General features: G+C 46.4%; 1 protein-coding gene across 5 annotated transcripts; it reads left to right on the forward strand.

Annotated features, from left to right (window-relative positions):
- The first annotated feature begins 802 nt into the window (after positions 1-802).
- Positions 803-19,192, forward strand: LOC134546436 (E3 ubiquitin-protein ligase BRE1A). 5 transcript variants are annotated; one of them, XM_063389241.1, is made up of 21 exons: positions 819-974; positions 1,605-1,741; positions 4,325-4,495; positions 4,620-4,787; positions 4,907-5,054; positions 5,220-5,402; positions 6,252-6,370; positions 7,238-7,384; positions 7,600-7,677; positions 7,992-8,111; positions 9,362-9,541; positions 9,736-9,871; positions 10,561-10,682; positions 10,996-11,387; positions 11,975-12,092; positions 13,385-13,534; positions 14,461-14,673; positions 16,481-16,606; positions 17,476-17,616; positions 17,939-18,040; positions 18,265-19,192. In XM_063389241.1, exons 3-21 carry the CDS (start codon positions 4,367-4,369, stop codon positions 18,439-18,441), a joined length of 2,949 nt encoding a protein of 982 aa, XP_063245311.1. In that variant the 5' UTR covers positions 819-974; positions 1,605-1,741; positions 4,325-4,366; the 3' UTR covers positions 18,442-19,192. The 5 variants fall into 5 exon arrangements, with proteins under 5 accessions (XP_063245314.1, XP_063245311.1, XP_063245312.1 ...); XM_063389243.1 differs by having other exon boundaries at positions 918-936; XM_063389244.1 differs by lacking the exon at positions 1,605-1,741 and having other exon boundaries at positions 803-886.
- Positions 19,193-19,315: the final 123 nt, after the last annotated feature.

The following is a 19,315-nucleotide window of genomic DNA, read 5'->3' on the forward strand; positions in this document are numbered from 1 at the left end:
CAAGTGTCCTTTTGTGGCCACATCCCGAGCACACCAACACTGCAAGCTCAAAATTGTCTCCTCTCTAGGCTGTTCCTTACACAACGTTTTTTATTCAGTTTATCTCTAGGTCTTTGGTGGTTTTCTTCATATCAGGCTCCCCTCTGCTTATGCTAAAAACATGTGCACATCCTTTCTAAGAAACACTCTGCTTCAGTCACTCAAATTCTTAACCAACACTAACTTTGTAATGTGCTCAACTCTCTCTTGCAGCAATTGCAAGTGAAGGACTGGTTGAACTTGCAAGGTTCAGGAAAAAGCAGCCCTACTTGTCACACTCCTGGTAGACTCTAATCGCGCAGATTGCTGCAAGACTTTCTCTGCAGCTCCCTCTGCACTGCCATTGGATTGCTTGGCTCTCTCACTTCCTTCACAAAAGTATCTCAAGTATTAATACAAGTATTATTAATACCCCTCTTTCTCTCCTTACTACTCAGTTTTTATTCTTGTATGTTTTCCCTCATCTGCTCTGTTGTCTCTGCAGAACAATTAACAAAGGTAATCTACAAACAGCATTGAGGAAAACAGGACATTCTCGCTGCTGGAGGGGAACAAGGGTGTGGCGTCTTCAGTGCGGAATGCAGGGGGACAATCACTGCCCCTACTCTGCTGCCACAACATGCCTGGCACAGAACCTTTCGCCTACATTCTGCACCCCAACGCCCTTTCCGCGCCGTCCGGCCGGCACCCGGCTCGAGGGGCGGGCAGGGAGGCGGCCGCTCCGCCGGGGCCGCGTGTGGGCGTGTCGATTCGCGCCGCCATCTTTGATGCGGGTGCGGGCGCCGGCGTCTGGGGCCGCGGCAGCGCCGCCATGTCGGGCGAGGGCAAACCGGCTCCTCCATGACGGGTGAGGGCGAAATGGCGGTCGGAAGGGGCGGCCGTCGGCGGCCATTGTCGGTGGGTCGGAGCGAGGCGGCGGCGGCGCGAAAGACGAGGTGCCTGCGGCGGGTCTGTGGGGCGGGCCGGGGCCAGGGAGAGCCGGGAGGTGGCTGTGCGAAGGAAGCGGGGTCGCTGGATGCTGGAGGCATCGCACACCCACGGAGGGGAGGGAGGGACAGGCGCGCGGCCTTTCCGCCTGGCGCTGTGGGAAGATGCCGGGGCCGGGGGCAGGACCCCCACGGGTTGTGGGAGAACGGAAGAGGTGTGGGAGCGGCCGGTGTGTGTGGGAAGCTGAATCACAGAATCTTTCGGGTTGAGATCACTCAGTGCAAACCCCCTGCCAAGACAGAATCACCTGGAACAGGTGATAGAGGAACACATCCAGGTGGATTTGGGGTGTTTCCGGGGGGGTGGGGAGTCCACGACGTCCGCAGGCGGCTGTTCTAGTGCTCTGCCATCCTCAATGGAAAGAAGGTCTCTCTCATGTTGAGGTGGAACTTCTTGTGTGTTGTAGTTTATGGCCACCGTTCCTCATCCTGTTGCTGGGTAGCACTGAAAAGAGTCTGGACCACCCTCCTGGCACTCACCGTGGAGATATTTGTGTGTATTAAGTGTGTATTAATGAGATCCCCTCCCAGTCTTCTCCAGACTAACCAGGCCCAAATGTCACATTTTTTCCTTATAAGAGAGATGCTCCAGAGCCCTCATCATTTTTGTGGCTGCCACTGGACCCTCTCCAGCAGCTCCTTGTCTTTGTGCTGAGGAGTCCAGAACCGGACACAGCACCTCAGCCACGCCACACAAGGGCCAGGCAGAGCGAGAGGTTGGCATTTTTCCTGTTTCTCCTTCTATGCTTAAGATATTCCTGCTGAACCTGACCGGTAGCCATGGAAAAATCCCTATTAGGCTTGTGGTTGGAACATTGTTTGACTGACGTTCTTGCTGGGGAGTATAAACTTGAATAGCAGCTTTTAAATCTGTGCTTTTATTTCTGTTGTTCTGTGTCTGTACATAAATACAGGTTTATACGTATGTAGTGTAGTTTCTGTGCTGTCTCAGGAACATCTGGTGGTGGCAGGTGTAATAAAGGTTTTGGATTTACTTGCAAAATGGTAGTAAGTGAGAAGAGAAAATCTAATTTGGGTTTCAATCTATAGAGCTTGTGTCAGAAATCCATCTTTATTTAAAGCGAATACAGAGGGAGTAAGTAAAACTACTTTGTTCATTAGCAGAGCAAATTAGCTGTTCTGTGTCAAACAGGAAATAAATCTGACATTCAAAGAAATGTACATTCACGCTTAGAGCTCTTTACCTCTTCTGTGTGTGAGCAGCAAAAAGGATTGTCAGGCACTGGAACGGGCTGCCCAGGTAGGTGGTGGAGTCCCTGTCCCTGGCTGGACATGGCACTCAGTGCCATGGGTGTGGCTGACAAGCTGGTGTTGGTTCGTAGGTTGGACTTGATCTCAGAGGTTTTTCCCATTCTAAATGGTTATGGGATTCTGTGAAAGAGTGGGCCTGTGGCAGTAAAAGATTAATGGGTTGGGGTCTGGTGTACAGTGTGTGAGGAGGTGGTGAGAGGGAAGCTAGAGCTGAGGGAAGTGGTGCCAGGAGGCAGTGGAAGGGGTACTTTGTCTGTGGACAGAAAGTGTGAAAGGCAGTGGACAGTGGTAGGTTGCTGGACTGACGGGACAGATGAGATCTTTTTAGTGACAGCTGTTCCTTTCTGATGCTCTCAGAATTCCATCTAAAGTCAGTGCTGCTGCTAAGTGAAGGAAAGTGGTTCCGTGGCAGTTGTCTTTGTTTTTTGAGATGTAATTTAATGTTTCTGTTAAGAGATACCTCACAGGATGCCCATATGTGCTGCTTCAGTAACTCACTTAGAAATAATGGTTATACTATTTTGCATATGATGAAGGGCAATGCTAAGTTAAGATGCTTGTGAAATGCTGAGGTTTGGCAAAGCAGTGTACCAGCTTCATCTTCAAAATGCAATGGCCTTGTGGCTTTCAGTAGAACTGCTCAGTTAAAGCAGATAAGAACTGGAAGGTTCAGTTCATAACCCCTAGTTTGACTGTAAACCCCATTATAGGCTGAAATGGAACAAATCAGGTTTTACTGGTATGGTCTGCACTTCATTCACTTCTGGTTTCGTTCAGTCCAGAGGTTGGCACAGCATGAGTGACTTTGGCAGAAGAACGCAGCTCATGTCTAGTGAAGATCTAATTGGTTCCATTTTTCATCTCCAGAATTTGTGTTGGAAACCCTTTGAGGATACACTTGTAATTTTTCTCAATAATATTTTAGGGAACTACAGGAAATACTTCTCAGACATGAGAAAAACCTATTTTAGTGTTGAGGGTGATCAAGTACTGGAGAGGCTGCCCAGAGCCATGGCTGAGTTTCTGTGCCTGGTGATGCTCAGGCTGCCTGGACAGGGCCCTTGGCTTTGGCTGAGCCTGCTTTATGCAGGAGCACAGGGCAGGTGACCTCCAGTCCTCCCTTGCAGCCTCAGCTGTTCTGTGATTCTCTATTAGTCCAGAGCTTTTTGGACTGCATTGAGTTAGGAATGGGTTCTCTTTAAACATATCTGCATCTCTCCTGGTAGAGAGGAAAACTCTTGGAATGAATCTTTACAAGCCTTGGCTCGCAGTTGCTTTTCAGTTCCTTAGGATTTGTGAACTTTCTCACTACAGGGCTCATTTACTTCCAGAGTGTTGCTGCCCTCAGCTTTGACTGGCTTTGTGTGTAGATTCAGTAGGCGCAGTTTGATTGTTGTGCACTGAACTGGTGCCACATACACGCCATCTCAGTTGTTTGCTAAAGTCTAACCCAGTTCATTTTTGTTAGTGCAGAAAAGCAGCGACTGAACCTGCACGACAATTTTTTTGCAGAGTGTGATAAGGTACAGTGCTTCCATTTTAACTTTACAGAACAGTAGAGATCTTCTTCATCAACTTTCTGCTTGCAGTGCAGATCCTGCTGGTGTCTTTTACAGCTTAATGTGTGAGTCAGCACAGGCTGGCATAAATTCCCAGTTTGAACACAAGGGGTAGATTTATTTGCGTTACCTTGCTACTTGTGGGATCCCCAAAGCAGCACTTGGGCAGAGGTGCAGTATTAGAGATGTGGGCACCCTTAAACTCAGTCCATGCCAGAGGATCACTGGCTTATCAAGGGTTATTCCCAGCTGCAAGGTCACTTGAGTGATTTACAGTCCTTCTTACCAGTCTTCCACTTTTAATCTGTTCCTCCCAACAAATATTTTTCAAAATCTTTTGAGTTCCGTGACCTGCTCTGTTTTGGGCATCTTGTTACCATGATGGGTCAGTGTGTTAAAAACCCCAAATCAAATTGACTGCGTAGATGTGTATTTGGTGTTTTTTTAATAGTGTTTTTTAATGTTCAGGAGGAACTTGGAGAAGGTGGGAATCTGTATACTTCAGCGACCATGTCCGGAGTTGGCAATAAACGGACTGCTGGAGAGCCTGGCACTTCTGCACCTCCGGAGAAGAAGGCAGGGGTTGAAGATTCAGGCACCACTGTGGAGACCATAAAACTTGGTGGTGTTTCTTCAACGGTATGTCGTCCTTGCATACCCCCCACTCCACCTTTTTGTTTTTTTCATCTGGAGGCAAAAATGTCTCCGGGGTCAGTATGAGCCCTTCTGTGACCTGGTCTGTGTCCCATGTGCCTGTGCCCAGGAGGAGCTGGATATCCGGACCTTGCAGACCAAGAACCGGAAGCTTGCGGAGATGCTCGACCAGCGCCAGGCCATCGAAGATGAGCTGCGGGAGCACATTGAGAAGCTGGAGTGTCGGCAGGCTACCGACGATGCCTCCCTGCTGATCATCAATCGATACTGGAATCAGGTTGGTAACAGCTTTTGTTAATTCATATACACTGTTTTCTTGTCTCTCCTGTACCATTGCACTCCTTTTGTTCACATCCATTCTTTATCTGGTCTTGCCTTGCTTGTCCTATCATTCAGTTTGATGAAAATATCCGCATCATCCTGAAACGCTTTGACCTGGACCAAGGTCTTGGAGACCTTTTGTCTGAAAGAAAAGCACTCGTGGTGCCAGAACCTGAACCAGACTCTGACAGTAATCAGGAGCGCAAAGATGAGAGGGAACGAGGTAAGGCACCTATCTGGAGACAGTGGGAAAGCTGGATTTCAGCTGTGGACAATGCTGATGTCCATTTCTCAAGGCTGACAGACACTTGTTTTTGTGATTGTAAAGATGAGTGATATGCTACCTTCTAGAACACGTTTACTTTTTTTCACCTCTTTGTGTTCACAGCAGAAGGACTGGAGCCGGCATTCTCCTTCCTGGCCACTCTAGCCAGCAGTACCAGTGAGGAGATAGAATCTCAGCTGCAGGAGCGTGTGGAGTCCTCTCGCCGTGCTGTTGCCCAGATTGTGACAATGTACGACAAGCTGCAGGAGAAGGTGGATGTGCTGTCTCACAAGCTGAATAGTGGAGGTATGACCAAGGTGGCAGGTATTCAAGAACGCTTATCTGCCCCCACCGTAGGCCTGATCCTGCATTGTAGACAATAAGGTCTAGTCCTTCTCGTGTGCATTTATTTTCCAGAATGAATTTGTTTGGCTTTCCAAAGTCTTGTTATCAGAACCTCTACTAAAGGACCAGGTGCCTGAAGTGCAATGTAGCTACCTGTGTATTGGAATGCTGAGGGCTCTACCCAGCAAGTTGGGCTTAGAAGCAGCTTGTTTCTGCCAGTACTGTGCCTGAGAAGTCAGAGAGCACAGATGAGCCTTATCAGCCAGCTGTCCTCAGCCACCACATAAAAGGCTTCATGCTTACAAGTAAAAAAGTGAAATCAGCATTGCAAACTGATGGTGGAGTCCTCCTTTGCAGTTTAGTAGAAGGTGTAGGAATAACCAACTGCTCAGTTTCCACTGAGTTCTGAGCAAAATGGTGCCCATCTAATGGTGTGTTGTGCTTTGTGTAGCTGTCAGCTCTGAACATAGCAGAGTTCTGCAGAGAAAGTTGAGTGACCAGCTTCTAAAATTAATCTAGCAGATTCACTTTACACTCCGATGACTGTTGAAAAAAATTCATTAGCTTAAGGTTATAACTTCAATCTTTTCAGTGAAAACTTGAGTGGAAGATCAACTCATACTTGGTGTGCCTTCTGTGTGCTCTGACCAAGTCTGGCATTGGTGTAGGGAAACACCTGTGGGAGAGGTAAACTGAAGTTAGACCCAGAAATTTCCTTTTCTGTTTTCTTGTTTCTCTCTTTGCTGTTCAGGAATTCAAATTAGTGTTTGTTGATTTCCGTGAATTTCCATTTCTTTGTGCACCTTGCAGATATTTCACTGATGGAAGAAGCAGTAGCGGAGCTGAATTCCTACCTGTCACATGAGAATGGACAGCTGCAAGAACTGGCTGATGTTCTTCAGGAGAAGCACAGAGTCATGTCTCAGGAGGTATAAAAAGGAGAGAGAAAGAAATCTGCTTTGGGGTCCTGCTTAGCATAATTTGTGGTTACCATAGATTGGAAAGCAGCTTATTTCATTGGAGAGGCACAGGAGGAGCATGGTTTGAAAGGTACGAAAAGGGTTGTTGTTGTGGAGAGCTGTACATAGATGTTCTGTAAAAATTAGGTTGATTTGCTTGTTACATGACTGAAGGAAGGGATATAAGCAAGTCAGTGATTTAAATGGATTTCTCTTTTAAGAGAACTCTGCTCTCCTCTTTTAAAGAAAAGAGGAGAGCAGAGGAACCTGCAGAATAGGGAAGCAGCAGGTGATGCTGTGAGGTGGCTGTGTAGACACCTGGAACACTTGAGGCAACATCCCTGTCAGTCTGAATTCCTTGGTTTCTCTGTGTTGTTTGACAGTAGAATGATACCAGTTACAAGATGATCCCACTTATTAAGGGGTTCACATTATTAGCAGCATTTGTCTGAGAGATTTCAGTTAATTTAAAAATTGTGTTAATGCTGGTCTTGCTCAGCATTAGACCTCTGAGCACCTAGGTGCTCTGTAGAGTAGATAGACATAGGGATTGAAAAGATGAAAATCAAAAAATCCTTTCAACACGCTGGCGTGGCTCCTTCTGTATTTTGCCAGATAGTATCAGCTTCCTGCTCTTTCTGCGTTTTCAGTTTTGTCTTACTTTTGTGGCCGTCTTGGGATTTGACCAGTGTAAAAGTCAGGACAGTTCATGGAATAGCCTGTCACCACAACAAAAGATGAAAAGCACATGATGAATAAGAGAAAATGACTCCTGAGCAGCCTCAGGAAAAGGTGATTCTATGCCATATGTTGGCTGAAGCCCTCCTTTGATTGCAGTTCTCCAAGCTACAAGAGAGGGTGGAGACAGCAGAATCACGGGTATCTGTCCTGGAGACCATGATTGATGACCTTCAGTGGGACATTGACAAGATCCGCAAGAGGGAGCAGAGGCTGAACCGCCACCTGGCTGATGTCCTGGAACGAGTAAGCGCTGCCCTGCTGGCCAGGAAACCTGGGAGTGGTGGGTGGTGTTGGATGGGTGTATGACATCCTCTCTGGGACTTTGCTGGGAGAACTGAGAACCTGCAGTGTACCTTCTTTGGCCTTGGATCTACTCCCATCACTCTTGTCGGTATTTGCTCCATACGCTTGTCACTCTTTCAGTGAATCTGGAGGAAATCTCTTGCTTTTTTTTGCAGGTAAATTCCAAAGGCTACAAGGTGTACGGAGCTGGGAGCAGCCTCTATGGGGGAACAATTACCATTAATGCCCGCAAGGTAAGGTCAGCTTGGGTGTGGGCAAGGGGAAGAATAAAGTCAAGGAGAGCAAGGGCCACAAATTGAACAGAAATTGGATACTTATTTTAGATAATTTTCATCCTATGCCACACAGGTGGGTGACTCTGGGCAAGCCGTTTTGTCTGTGTACAAGTTTCCAACTTAAGGAACACCTGGTGGAATTAGTCTGTCTCACTTGGTCACATTACCTGACTGCTTAGTCTGTAATTGCTGTTACTGCATCAGCAGATAGTTCATTAGCACTCTCAGGAGACACATGAACAGTAGGATTTACAAGCAGTTTATCCCAACAGTTTGAGGAGATGAATGCAGAGCTGGAAGAGAATAAAGAGCTTGCTGGGAATCGCCTTAATGAGTTGGAGGAACTACGTCAGGATCTTGAGGAAGTAAGAACACACAATGAAAAGCTCAAGGTGAGACATCTGTAGCTATGTGAGGATGAAGGTGTTCTGTGGAATGGGCTGCCCTCAGCTTTGCAGTGCTGTCTCCAGAAAACCTCATTAGCAGTGTCTGTTCTGAGCCTGCTCTTTAGCTGTGTTCCACTTGGCTCCAGGTACGGTTCATCGAGTCTGTGGCTCCACTTGCAGTTCGGCGCGTTGGTGACACCGTGTGGGCACCGTTGGAAATTGTAATGGTTTCCTGCCCGTGTCCCGTTCTGATCTTTGAGTCCATTTTAACCATGTCTGGTTAAACCTGTTTTCACCTCTTTACAAGCAGTGATCCCTCTTCCTTCTTCCCCACTGCCTGTGCAAGTGGAACCAGAGAACAGAAACAATCAGGGAACTTGTATGGGGAGAGAGGCTCTTGAAAGAGTTAATGAATTTATGTTTTTCCCAGTGTGGGGGATGGATAGATAGGAAACGGCCTATGAGTTTGTGATATTTTAAAGGTGATAACACAAGAAGCTGTGACTCTGTGGTAGATAAGTACATGGTGGGGAGAATAATTCAAATGTCATCTTAGTGGTCAGTGCCAGTTACAAGAAATGTCTGTCTCGAGAACCTACATTTTTGAGATCTGATGCTGGGAACTGTTGAAACACCTCTGAATTATGTTTATCCACATGAGTTTATTTAGAGAGAAATGGTCTTTAGCTTACAACTTTTTTTTTTTCCTAATTACTTTTAAGCTGAATGCATGTATATATGTGTGTTTCACTGCTGCTAGTCACAATTGTTTGCTAATGTTTTTTTTCCTAGGAATTCAGTTCTGTCCCTTGGGTTTGCTTTTTTTTTTTCATTTCTCTTTCTGTCAGTCATGTCTTACTGGTAGAGGGCTAACATAATGCCTACTTGCATGTGCACTTTCTCTGTTCTCTCATACTTTTCTGTGTGTCCATCTTTATTGATCTGGGTGCTTCCAATTTCTTACATTTTCCAAGTTCACATCTTTGAGAGAAACTATTTCAGGACCCAAGAGTCAAAAACTTCCATGATGTGCTTGTGCAAGAGAAGCAGCCTAGTGCATGCAGAGATGACAGAGCCTTTTTAAAATTGGTCCTGAAGCACATCACTTGGACCTACTTCATAGCAATGCTATTGAAGTTCTACTTTTGTTTTTTGCCTGTGGCAGCTTGATTGACTGTTCCCCTGTCTTGAGAGAGAGAAATCAAAGGCAAGGGGATAATACTCCTTTTTGTGGCATTTTCTTGTGTCCCAACTAGGTTGAGCTGCAACGAGCAGTGGAAGAGGCTGTGAAGGAGACCCCAGAATATCGCTGCATGCAGTCCCAGTTTTCTGTTTTGTATAACGAGAGTCTCCAGCTGAAGGCACACCTTGACGAGGCCCGCACGCTGCTCCATGGCACCCGTGCCACACACCAGCGCCAGGTGGAGCTGATTGAGGTAACATCTCTGCTCCGTCAGCCTGGGAACTCTGTTGTGCCACCAGCCATCACTGCTGCGTGCCTCCGCGAATGCTCAGGAAATTTACATTTCTGGCAATAATTCAGGCTGCTGTGGTAGCTTGTATTATGTTGATGAGGTGAGAGATACTCCAGGTTCAGGGCACCGAGATCTGTTTTCCTTTTGTTCCTCAGAGAGATGAGGTCAGCCTTCACAAGAAGCTACGCACGGAGGTGATTCAGCTAGAGGACACCCTGGCACAAGTCCGCAAAGAATATGAGATGTTGCGGATAGAGTTTGAACAGACACTTGCTGCCAATGAGCAAGCAGGTATGATGTTGTTCTGCTGTACCTGAAAAGAAACACCACCTACCCACCAATGCCCGTTAGGGGCTACAGTGCACTAGAACACCTGGCTTGATTCTTTGTTAGTTACTTTGTTAAGTACTTGTTCTGGCAGGTCTCTTCATCTCAAAAAACAAAGCTTTTCACCTCTTTTGTTGGGAGGCCAGTTCCATGTTATCTGACTTCCTTCTTGATGCTGTGTAATAAATGCATTTTGCTAACAATTTGGTTTATGACAGGATATTTGCATTATTAAAAATTACTTGTGGGGGGAGGATTAATTTCCAAGTCTCTAAGGGCAGTCTAGGTAGCAAAGTAGTAATTCTTAAATTTCATCAGAGGAAATAAATTACTTCTGAAGTAGCATTTAAATCAGATTTCTTTTGTAATATGACATGTTTCCTTTAGGATCATGGGTATAAAAGTAATGTTAGGTGGGAACTTAGGACTGTAAATTTGCAAGGACGTATAAATACCCCTTATCTGTAAGGCATATAAAACTGGCGTGACTTCTTGTTTGCAAGTGTTCTATGTTGCTCTGTTGTGTGGCAGAATGGTAATAGTTTTATTTTGTTCTTTGTCATTGTCAGGTAGCTTGTTCTGCATCTCTGTGAAAGGCCTCAAGAAGGCTGACAGATGTGTGTTTTGTTACAGAGGTGTTTCTGGTTTTGCAGGCCCAATTAATCGGGAGATGCGCCACCTCATCAGCAGCCTCCAGAATCACAACCACCAGTTGAAGGGGGAGGTGTTGAGATACAAGCGCAAACTGAGAGAGGCCCAGGCTGACCTGAGCAAGGTAACATAGCAGGAAATGCCAGAAAAGAGGGGAAAGTGCTTAGGAGAAGGGGGAAAGCTGTCACCCTTGCCAGCAATATCAATCTTTCTGATACGCTGTGCAGGATGCAGTGAAATTTTCTGTGGAGTTTTGCACTCTGCTGCTTCCTTTGACCAAGTGAGTGCTCTTCCTTTTTAGGTGTGGTAGTGCTTCATGAAAAGGGGGCGTGGAAGCATGGCTCTTGGAAGACAAGGGAGAAGGGGGTGAGGAAGATTCCTGGCTAGGAACTTAAATGTCTGTTTTCTTGATCATCTCTCTTGCTGTTCCATGCCAGATCCGCTCTCGCAGTGGCAGTGCTCTCCTCCAGTCCCAGTCCAGTGCTGAAGACACAAAGGAGGAACCTACAGAGATCAAGCAGGAGCCTGATGATCCTTCTGCCCAAGTGTCTGTTCCCAAGGCTGCTTTTGAAGATGTTCATGAAACGAAGGCCAGGCGAGATGAAGAGGAACGGGAGCGGGAGAGACGAGAAAGGGAGAGGGAGCGAGAGAAGGAAAAGGAGAAAGAGAGAGAACGAGAAAAAGAGAAGGAAAAGGAACGAGAGCGGGAAAAGCAGAAGCAGAAGGAATCAGAGAAGGAGAGAGAGTCCAAAGAGAAGGAGAAAGGGAAGCATGAAGATGGAAGAAAGAAGGAGGCTGAAGTGATCAAGCAGCTGAAGGCTGAGCTCAAGTAAGAGTTGTTGTCTTTCCCTTTCCTGTGGGAGCAGTGCCCAAGCCTGGAGTGTTCACATGTTCTTGCTTTTGTGGGATCAGCATCATTGAAGTTTGGAGCCAAGAGCGTTTCTTGACACCCTCCATATCTGATTGTGATGTGATCAGTGTGGAAGTGTTTTTCCTGCAATAGCCTAAAGCATGAATTACCAAACTAGATTCTTCATGGTGTGAGTCAAGTAATGTTTATTTGTTCTATCATAACAATAGCATAGAAGTTCACAGCAGCAGGTTATCAATAGAGGACACAGCAGTGTTCCCCTGCTGGATGGTTCCCAAAGCAGAGGTGGATAGTTTGTAGCTTATTGTTAGGATACATATTTCATTTCCACCTCACTCCTTGCCTTTCAACCCATGTGCCTGAACAGGTTTCAGTTCCAGCCTGTCACTCAGCTGCTGTTTTATGTTACCAGGATAAGATGAGCCACCAACAACTCCATATCCATGTGGGAGATGGAGAGAATATTGCCAGTTTCTCATGCTGGCTGTGTAACCGTGTGGCTTTGCCTGCTGTGTTCTCACTGTGGTCTGTCTCCCTTTCTCCAGGAAGGCCCAGGAGAGCCAGAAGGAGATGAAATTGTTGCTAGATATGTACCGCTCTGCCCCTAAAGAGCAGAGAGACAAGGTGCAGCTGATGGCAGCTGAGAAGAAGGCAAAAGCTGAGGTATTTCTAATTCCTCTTCCTTTTTTCTTTTTAATGGGTTACTTAAACTTCTTTTCAGATACTCTGCAGCAGAACCGTGTTGTTTCTCTCCTCAGAACTGAGGATTGTTTGTCTTCTCAGCTTTGTCACTTAGAGATTGGAATGGTCTGGAGATAAACAGGGACTAGTCGCTAGTGCAGGCACACACGCACAACAATTTCTAGGTTTGTAAGCACAGACCCATTTGCAGATCCCTTAAGTACCGGCATGTCCCTCTGTTTGGGACTCCTGTGGTTCAAGCCCCTCTTGCCTTCCTCACAAGCAGGTCTCACCTATAGGCAGCCCTTACTCTGTGCAGCACACATACATGGGGTAAAGAGTTAGATTACATGGCAATAGTTAAGAAAATGTGCAATAAAAAGGGACAAGAAGGTCAGGACAGAATGTGGTGGTCATGTGCAAGGCTGAGCCAGACAAATGTGTTCTGTCTGCCCATATTTTCCATGGGACTGGCTTCTTTTATACCCTTCTCTGACTAACCCCAACTTGTTCATCCTTGATCTCCTGCCTGCACATTGCTTCGGGATTTGAACAGCTCTCGATTCCCACAGGCCTTCCAGTTCAGGAGCTATTTCTGCTTTACATTGTCATCAATTAGAAAGTCTAAGCAAGTCCAAGATCTTCCTGGAAGTGCTTCCTGTAGTTTCTTGGAAGTTTATCAGTTGTTGTGACTGGAGAGGTTTGCCTCCTCTCCTTGTCTCTGTGTTTGTTTTGTCAGGTTTGTGTCTCTGTATATTTTGTTTTGAGTTTTCTCCCACAGTCAGATGACCTTGATGGAATAAACAGTTTCACGCTCTGATGTGCTCTCGTCAGTTAGGGTGACTAACCAGGTTTCATTTTCATCACTGCCTCCCTTACCATTTGTCTGCCAAGTTTATGTCTCTGTATGTTTTATTTTACCTCCTCCTTTCCCTGTTATCGCCTTCTTATCTGGAGAAAGGTCCAGATGCCCTTAAAGGAGGAGATGCTCTCTGTCCACATATCCATGCATGTACAATTGCAAGAGACTGATGTTCCTACTCTGATAAAAGATGCTGTGAAATTTTCAAAGGTGTGGAAGTCAAGATCTTGGGCTTACAGCCCATCTCAAATAGTACATCTGCCTGTAATACTCTGTCAAAATGATATGAGGGTTTTTTACTATGCTTTGAAGGCAGTCCTGAGTGTTTCAGAGAATTTTGGGGAAAACAGGCTCTTAACAATGCTCAGGGCACATTGTTGTATTTAGTGTAATTTCTGGTTGGTTTTTGTAGCTTGAAGAACTGAGGCAGAGGGTGAAAGAATTGGAAGACAAGGAAAAAAAGGAGAGTAAAAAGATGGCTGATGAGGATGCCCTCCGCAAGATCCGAGCAGTGGAGGAACAGATTGAATATTTGCAGAAGAAACTTGCCATGGCTAAGCAGGTGAGAAGTTTCTGATGAGTTCTCCTTTGGCCGGAGCACCCGTGAAGGAGCTGCCTTCAGGTTATGTCCAGGAAAAGAGAAGGAATTTATATCTGTATGGGCCAGAGATATGAGTTTGATCCTTGTTTACCAAAGGGGAAGAAAACAAGCAAAAGAACGACCAACAAAATAACCCCCTCCACCCTCGGCTCTGGGGTATCACAGGCAGGCCATGGTGGGAAATGTTTAGTAACGATTAAACATTAAACAGTTAAACATGTGGCCTTGGTGAAGCACACAGAGGAGAATTGGCTTTATCAGCCATGAGGGGAAAAGATTACAATTTCTTTTTAAGAGTTATTATCTCCTCAGTTCATCTCGTGAATATATGTGCATGGAACTCGTAAATACCTTCTGCTAAAAAACGGCTTAATCCAATTAGAGAGCAGAACCATCTCAGCAGGGCAGAGGCAAGCCAATAATTGATATGTACTTTTTTAGAATAATTGTTATTGTAGAACGGAACTGCTCTACTTTATCAATGCTGAAATGGCCAAAGTGAGTTTAGGGGGCTTGGCAGCCTGTTGGTTGGAAGCTGTCAAGCTGTCCGCCTGTGGAATTTCTGGCCTGGTGTATCTGATCGCTGTTTAGCTGCTGGGAATTGGGAGTTGGTTTCTGCCCAGCTCTGGCAACAACTGTGTCAAAGCTGATCCGGCCAGACAGGCAACAGGTCACCATCTCTTCTCTGCGCCTTCAAATTCAGAGTATCTCTGCTGTGGTGCAGACTTGTAGGGAGTATGTTTTTCTGGTTGTTGGGATGATAGTGTTCCCTGACACCAAGAATCTTCCTTCATCTTCACAAGGTTTGGTGTCTCTGAATAAAATGTCCAGGGTCACTGTAGGCGGTCCAGGGCACAGTTTGCCCTCAGCCTGTGATTCTTTTGCAGGAGGAAGAGGCCCTGCTATCAGAAATGGATGTCACAGGCCAAGCTTTTGAAGACATGCAAGAGCAGAACATCCGCCTGATGCAGCAGCTGCGGGAGAAGGATGACGCCAACTTCAAGCTGATGTCAGAACGCATCAAGTCCAACCAGATCCATAAGCTGCTGAAAGAGGAAAAGGAAGAGCTTGCGGACCAAGTTTTGACACTGAAAACACAGGTAAATATGGAAAAAGGAGACAGGACAAAAGAGCTGGTGGGGAAGGTGGAGGTGTTGTTATGTGTTATGCGTTTTAGGCAGCTGCACATAACCATTTGCTTGCTCCCCCACTGAGGGGAAGAGGAAAGAATCAAAAGGGACAGAGAAAACTGGTGAGATGAAATAAAGGCAGTTTAACAGTTAAAGCAAAGATGTCCATGCAAGCAAAACAAAAGTTTGCTAATTGATTACTTCCTGTGGCAGGCAGGAGTTCAGTCATCTCCAGGAAAGCAGGGCTTCATCATGCTTTATTGTTATTAAATAAATACTGCAGCTCTGAACATCCTCCCACTTCTTCCCTTCCACCAGCTGTTATTGCTGAGCACAGGAGCACCCCTTGGGCCGGCTGGATCAGCTGTGTGGCATCCCAGCTTCTTGGGCACCCTCAGCCTACCTGCTGGTGGGCAGCATGACACACAGAAGGTCTTGGTGCTGTGTAAATACTGCTCAGCAACAGCTGAAACAGTGCTGTGTTACTGACAGTGTTTAGCTCCAAAATATGAAACAGAGCAGCATGTAAGCTGCTCTGAAGAGAATTAACTATCCTCACCAAAATCAGTTCAGGATGGAATGTTCCTCTCACCAGCCTAGGAGTGCATCAGGCTTCAAAGGAGCCTGTCTTTGTAAGAAACTGAGACTGCTGTATGAGCATTAAAATGTCCTACGGGTTCACTGCTGTGGAGAGCAGATGGGTGAGGAAAAGTGGGAGTTCCTTTTCCTGTTGTAATGCTACTTCTGCTTGTATATTGGATGGATATACATGGATACAGACTGGGAGAAGTTACTGAGAACACTGGAACAGAGAAGGACTTGCAGACTGTGGTAGATCAGAGGCTGGACGTGACCCAGCAGTGCACGCTGGGAGCCCAGAAAGCCAACTGCGTCCTGGGCTGCATCCAAAGCAGTGTGGGCAGCAGGCTGAGGGCGAGGATTCTGCCCCTCTGCTCTGCCCTCATGAGATTCTAGCTGCAGTGCTGCATCCAGCTCTGGGGTCCTCAGCACAGGAAAGACTCATGGATGCGTGTTGGAGGGAGTCCAGAGGAGCCTATAAAGATGATGAGAAGAAATGAACACCTCTGCTACAAGAACAGGCTGAGAGAGCTGGGCTTGTTCAGCATGGAGAAGACAAGGCTCAGGGGAGACTTCATTGCAGCCTTCCAGTACCTGAAGAAAAAGGAGGGAGAGGAACTTTTTGTATGAGCATGACAAGAGGCATTGGTTTTGAACTGAAAGAGGGCAGGCTTAGATTAGATGTTAGGAAGAAATTCTTTACTTAGAGGGTGGTGAGGCACTGCTAGAGGTTGCCCAGAGAAGTTGTGGATGCCCCATCCCTGGAGGTGTTCAAGGCCAGGCTTGGATGGGGCTTTGAGATACATGCCCTAGTGGAAGTTACCCCAGGGAGGCTGGGGTAGATGATCTCTAAGGTCCCTTCCAATCCAGGCCGTTCTATGGCTCTGTATCCTGTCATCCTTGGAAGCACTGTGAAACTGTTCACTGCCTTGCAGCAAGTCTTCAAGCCACTGTCCAAAAATTAAGACATCTTTGTTGCAAATATTTGACTGCTAAGTTTTAAAGTGTTAACCAGAGAGATCTGAGTATGACTCTCTGGATACAGGCACGGCTGTTTGGGGAGAAAAAGGCAAGCTGAAGGTGTCCTCCTTGATGATGGGGCATCAGGGGTAGTTTTAGCCTGCAGCTCGAGTGACAGCTCTGAAGACCCACAGGCCATGCATTCATTCCTTCTGTACCTTCTGTTTCCCTTTCCAAGGTGGATGCCCAGCTGCAGGTTGTACGTAAGCTGGAGGAGAAGGAACACTTACTGCAGAGCAGTATTGGAACAGGAGAGAAGGAGTTGGGCCTGCGAACACAGGCCCTGGAAATGAACAAACGCAAGGTGAGAGACCCCTTTGTTTCCTCTTGGGTTGTGAGGTGGAGCTGCTGCCTTGTGGGAGGCATAGACGGCTTTGAGCTTCCACTGGTATTACAGAACCTGGTATTCCCTGCTTTTGGACGAGTAGACCAGAAGGCTGAGGAGTCTTGAAGAGAATTATGATTAAAGTACTAAAGACTGATGTTTTCCTTTGATAAGGAGAAGCAGGTCATACGTGTTTCTGTGAAACCTCTGGTGAAAGAAAGAGACAGCAGCCAGATGAAGCTAACTGCACTCAAAGCTTTTGTAGGAAGATGGGATAAGCGAAAGGAAAATAGAGCTGGGGAATGTGAACACTTTTAATAAATGCCTAAGATCAAAAAAGTAGGTGTGTTAGCAGTAAAATAAGACTAAGTCTTAAGGCTGATGTTGCCTTTGTTACGTTTTAGTAGAAATGCAGAAATTACATTAAAACAGGTAGAAAGGAAAGGAATATCACTATGAAGAGGAGCTGGGGAGAATTCAGCAGCGTCACCTGTGCTTAATACAACAACTTGTGATGTTAAGGGCATTTGGTTATAAAGTTGGAAGCGAACTGGTGAAGAGAGAAGATTGTTAGAAATAGCCATCCTGCAGTTCTCTCTAGTTCAGCTATAGAACTGCCTCTAAACAATTTAGTAGAGATAATGTGGAAGCTGGAAGGCTGAAAGTATGTTTGGAAGAGAATTGGATGATCATTAATGTCTTTCGAAGTGACATGCTTTGCAGTGTGCCAAGGTTTGGCTCTGCTAAAATGATTAGAACTTGTTAATAATAAGGTAATAACAGGGGGCTAGAAATCATGAGAGCTGTTCTTCTGTGTTTGGTCTTTCTATGCTGGTTTTCTTTCTCAGGCCATTGATGCAGCACAGCTTGCAGATGATCTGAAGGCCCAGCTAGAGTTGGCTCAGAAGAAGTTACACGATTTTCAGGAGGAGATTGTGGAAAACAGAGTAACCAGAGAAAAAGAGATGTTCAATTTCAAAAGGGCTGAGGTATACATCCTGTGCGCAATCCTTCAAGACCTGTCTGCTTTAGTGTCCTTCTTGTACACTGAGCTTGCAGAGAGTTTCAGCTAAACTGGTCTTGGTGTCCAGTTTCACTTTGATTTTGGCTTCATCAGGTTTTGGCTCTTTCAGATTTTATGCGCTGATAACTGACAATACTTGTGGCATCAGATGATCATGTTGTCTCTTGGATTATAGGGGATGAAACTATGGGTGGCATGACTTAGCCAGGTGCATGTTCTCTTTGATCCTTGAAGAGCTGTGACAGAGAATGTACTGCTCTTTCACTTGATCTCCTGTTTTTGTGCAGGAAGATATTTCTAGGTTGCGCAGGAAGCTGGAGACCACAAAGAAGCCTGACATGGTTCCCAACTGTGATGAGATCCTGATGGAGGAAATCAAGGATTATAAGGTGAGTATCTGTGTTGATCAGCTTCCCTTTATACTTTAGTCAGAAGGTGTATAGACACGCTTTCAGTATCTGACATCTCTCATCTGTACTCTGGCACTGAAGAAACCACATTGTCCTTCTGAGGAATGGAAGGACCTTCATCTTGAGACATCTCTGAGCACAGCAGCTGGGCTGCTGGGCCTCTCACAGCTCTTTGTGTGCATGCGTGCGTGCGTGTTTTCCAGGCCCGCCTGACATGCCCGTGCTGCAACATGCGCAAGAAGGACGCAGTGCTCACCAAGTGCTTCCACGTCTTCTGCTTCGAGTGCGTCAAGACGCGCTACGACACCCGGCAGCGCAAGTGCCCCAAGTGCAACGCGGCCTTCGGGGCCAACGACTTCCACAGGATCTACATTGGCTGAGGCCCTCACAGAGCCTCTGCTTGTGCTGAGCCAGCCTCCCTCCCTCTCTGTCAGCTTCTGCCACCTGAGCTGCAGTGTTTTCTGGGAGGTGCATTCAGGGTCTCGAAAGAAACACACTTTGGATCTTGCTTCCTTTCTTGGCCCTGTCCCTTTGGTCTTGCCCTCAGTTTTTGTGTGCTCTTTGTGCCTGAGAGGAAATTTCCGATCCCCCGCTTTCACACTGCCAAGATGGGAACACACAACTGAAGTGCTGCAAGTGTGGGATGGAAGCTGAACTGCAGCAGCGATTAGTGAGAGCTTTATTTGAGGGCTCTGCTTTGGATGCTAATTAAATCCCATCAAGGGATGGCACTGCTCCTGGGAGGGAAGTGTTTCACCATTAGCAGGCCCAATAGAGGCCAAGGAACTGAATCTGTAGGCTCAGTGGAGTAACTCCTTAGGTACCTGTGTATCTTCCTGAGTCAGAGCAAGAACGGCTGAGGGCTGGTGCACTAGGAAACATCCTCCCAAGCCCCAAACAAACACTAAACATCTTACTATCCAGAGGAGGAGAAAGGAAAGATCTTGGAGACCCTTAGAAAACAGCATGCCGCTGATGAGCCCTGGTTGATGTGCTCACCTTCCGTAGGCTGAGGCATTGCTGTCATTGGCCTTCTTAGAAAAGGACTTCTAGCGGTTCCTTTGCTGCAGCTTAACCATGAAGATTAATCTTGTTATGTGCAAATTCTTATTAAAGCTGTTGTTTGGTTTATTTTTCTGGTTCTCTTGCCTCTGGTGCTATCTGTCTGTGCTCCCATCCTTTGTCCAGTTCTTGGAAACATTTATCACAAGCTTGAAACTTCTATAGTAGAGGCACCTAATTCCTTCCTATCTC

The sequence above is a fragment of the Prinia subflava genome, unplaced genomic scaffold (assembly GCF_021018805.1).
Source record: "Prinia subflava isolate CZ2003 ecotype Zambia unplaced genomic scaffold, Cam_Psub_1.2 scaffold_78_NEW, whole genome shotgun sequence".
In the NCBI taxonomy this organism is placed as follows: domain Eukaryota; kingdom Metazoa; phylum Chordata; class Aves; order Passeriformes; family Cisticolidae; genus Prinia; species Prinia subflava.